Here is a 3,538-nt window from a genome sequence, read left to right as displayed (position 1 = left end):
ACACACACACACACTCACACACACACACACACAGATGGATGGTGAGAGAGAGAGAGAGAGAGAGAGAGAGAGAGAGAGAGAGAGAGAGAGAGAGAGAGAGAGAATGGAGGAGAAAGTGAGGAAGGAAGGGAAGGACGGGGGAGAGAAAACACGAAGGGGAGAGAAAAATGGAGGAAAGAAAACAAAGGGAGGGAGGGAAAACGTTGACTGGAGGGAGAGAAGGTGAGAGAAGGAGAGAAAGTGTGTGTGTGTGTGTGTGTGTGTGTGTGTGTGTGTGTGTGTGTGTGTGTGTGTGTGTGTGTGTGTAGGAGAAGGGAGGAACGTGACGAAGGAAGGAGGGAAGGAAGGAAGGAAAACAGAGAGGGAGGAAGGTGAGGAGAGAAAGGGAAGGAAAGGAAGGAGGAGGAGGAGGAGGAGGAGGAGGAGACAGTCTGGATGGCAAGGTTACTGATCACACACACACACACACACACACCTGCCTGGCTCACGCACCTTCACGCCTGGCTCATTAAGACACACCTGTTCTCTCTCTCTCTCTCTCTCTCTCTCTCTCTCTGGTGATACGGAGGTGAGCACTGAGGTAATACATAAAGAGAAAGGATTTAAAGAGAACAATAAAGGAAGGAAATTAAGGAAATGAAAGAAAAACGCGAGACTGAAGAAGGAAGGGAGAGACAAAAGGCTGATGAAGGGAGGAGAAAGGGAAGGAAAGGGTAAGGAAAGAAAGAGAAAGGGAAGGATGATGACGCCACGAGTACAATAAAATCCCTCTTCTTCAATTTGACTTCCCCTTCTTCTTTCTTGTTTTCTTCTTCTCTATCTCATTCTCTGTTACGGTAAATATCAAGTATAGCACCCAAGCCTCAAGCTCAATTCTTACGGCAACCAGACCAGAATGACAGCAAATGGTCTCTTCAACTTAGCTTCCTTTTTTTCCTAATTCAATTCGTCGCCCTCAAATATTTCATCGCCCTAATCTCACATATTTGACAAGACTTTCATAGGAGTTTCGATCATTTCCAGGGCCGGTTTTATGACCCTGGTGGTAGTTCAACCCTTCTTCTGTACCATGAACCAAAGAAACACACACATTAGAACCTGAGTGATCTCCTTTTTGGATTTTGGAAGTCGGTTTTATGACCCTGGTGGTAGTTCGACCTTTCTTCTGTACCATGAACCAAAGAAACACACATATTAGAACCTGCGTGATCTTGTTTCTGGCCTTTGGAAGTCGGTTTTATGACCCTGGTGGTAGTTCGACCCTTCTTCTGTACCGTGAACCAAAGAAACACTCATATTAGAACCTGCGTGATCTCGTTTCTGGCCTTTGGAAGTCGGTTTTATGACCCTGGTGGTAGTTCGACCTTTCTTCTTTACCGTGAACCAAAGAAACACACGTATTAGAACCTGCGTGATCTTGTTTTTGGCCTTTGGAAGTCGGTTTTATGACCCTGGTGGTAGTTCAACCCTTCTTCTGTACCGTGAACCAAAGAAACACACATATTAGAACCTGAGTGATCTTGTTTCTGGCCTTTGGAAGTCGGTTTTATGACCCTGGTGGTAGTTCAACCTTTCTTCTTTACCGTGAACCAAAGAAACACACATATTAGAACCTGCGTGATCTTGTTTTTGGCCTTTGGAAGTCGGTTTTATGACCCTGGTGGTAGTTCGACCCTTCTTCTGTACCGTGAACCAAAGAAACACACGTATTAGAACCTGAGTGATCTTGTGTGAGGGGCGGGAACGTCTAACACAACCTTAAACCCAGTCAGCGTGGTGGCTTCTGTCTCTCTCGCTGAGCCCCTGAAGCCCCACACACAAGCCTGACGGAGGGGATGGTAAGACGGCTCAGGCTAACACTCCCGTCCTTCCCCCGTCGCCTTAACACCGGCTTATCCGCCCCTAGACACATGCACAATTGAGATAACCTGATGTTCCAACGCATTTACACTCCTTGGCGCATAAACCCATAACACACTTCAGCGATAAAGAAAATAATGGCGATAAAACAAAACAATGGCGATAAAACAATGGCGATAAAACAAAACAATGGCGATGAAACAAAACAATGGCGATGAAACAATGGCGATAAAACAAAACAATGGCGATGAAACAAAACAATGGCGATAAAACAAAACAATGGCGATAAAACAAAACAATGGCGATGAAAAAAAAAAATGGTGATAAAACAATGGCGATAAAACAAAACAATGGCGATAAAACAAAACAATGGCGATGAAACAAAACAATGGCGATGAAACAAAACAATGGCGATAAAACAAAACAATGGCGATGAAACAAAACAATGGCGATAAAACAAAACAATGGCGATAAAACAAAACAATGGCGATGAAACAAAACAATGACGATAAAACAAAACAATGGCGATAAAACAAAACAATGGCGATAAAACAAAACAATGGCGATGAAACAAAACAATGGCGATGAAACAAAACAATGGCGATAAAACAAAACAATGGCGATAAAACAAAACAATGGCGATGAAACAAAACAATGGCGATGAAACAAAACAATGGCGATAAAACAAAACAATGGCGATAAAACAAGACAATGGCGATGAAACAAAACAAAAAACAAGTTAAAAGAAAAAGAAGCGATGAACAAAACAAAAACAATAAAGAAAAAAAATCAGTGACTAAACAAAACAATGATAATAAACAAAACAGAAACAATAAACAAAAGAAAACAGTAAACAAAACAAAAATAAAGGAAAAACAAAAGAAAAAAACAAGAACCAAAAAAATAAACAAAAGAAAACAACAACAAAACAACGGGAAACAAAAACAACCCCCAAAACAAACAGACAGGTACACGTGGGACCGGTAAGCTATGGTAATGAGCGAGTGGAGGGTGTGGGGGCGCCAGGTACAGTGAGTCCTCCCAAACCACCCGCGCCGCTAATGTTCCCAGACGCCCAGGTAAACGTAATGACCCCACAGTTGAGGATTTTTCCCACACCTCTTTCTTCTAACCAACATCCTGGCTACCACAATTGAGCTAGACCAACCAAAATTGACACCAAGGCAGCTCAAGGACCTGTCTACCAGCCTACCAAAATTGATCCACCTACCACACACACAAGATGAATGGTAGACAAAATTACACCTGTCTCCACCTGCCCGCCCTCCATTTCCATCCCCTACCCCGCTAAACACACCTGCGGAATGCCTCCCATCAGCCCGTCACGTCACGCCGCCCCGCCAACACACGACTACCACGACGCTGACGATGGGGAGGAAGCCTGGCTGACTAATCGTTCCTCTCTCTCCATAACTGACTCAGTGGCCGTTCCTTTCCCTCGACGGCGCATGAATGACTAGGTGACCGTTTCTCCCTTGATAAGACTGAATAAGTGATCGTTCCCTTACCTCGACGGCGGTAACAAAGGGGAGTCAGACTGATTAACTGATCGTACCTCTCTCGATAAGACTGAATAAGTGATTGTTCCCTTACCTCGACGGCGCTAACAAAGTGGAGTAAGACTGATTAACTGATCGTACCTCTCTCGATAAGACTG

General features: G+C 44.0%; 1 protein-coding gene across 1 annotated transcript; it reads right to left on the bottom strand.

The window, feature by feature from the left end:
* Positions 1 to 1,128: 1,128 nt before the first annotated feature.
* Positions 1,129 to 2,999, bottom strand: LOC126991235 (ATP synthase subunit a-like). Its single transcript, XM_050850022.1, has 4 exons — positions 2,994 to 2,999; positions 1,717 to 2,918; positions 1,468 to 1,613; positions 1,129 to 1,364 (listed from the first exon to the last, which is right to left on the bottom strand). Exons 1-2 carry the CDS (start codon positions 2,997 to 2,999, stop codon positions 1,980 to 1,982), a joined length of 945 nt encoding a protein of 314 aa, XP_050705979.1. The 3' UTR covers positions 1,129 to 1,364; positions 1,468 to 1,613; positions 1,717 to 1,979.
* Positions 3,000 to 3,538: the final 539 nt, after the last annotated feature.

Source organism: Eriocheir sinensis, chromosome 6 (genome assembly GCF_024679095.1).
Source record: "Eriocheir sinensis breed Jianghai 21 chromosome 6, ASM2467909v1, whole genome shotgun sequence".
NCBI classification, from domain to species: Eukaryota; Metazoa; Arthropoda; class Malacostraca; order Decapoda; family Varunidae; genus Eriocheir; species Eriocheir sinensis.
This window is presented reverse-complemented; position numbering and strand designations above follow the sequence as displayed.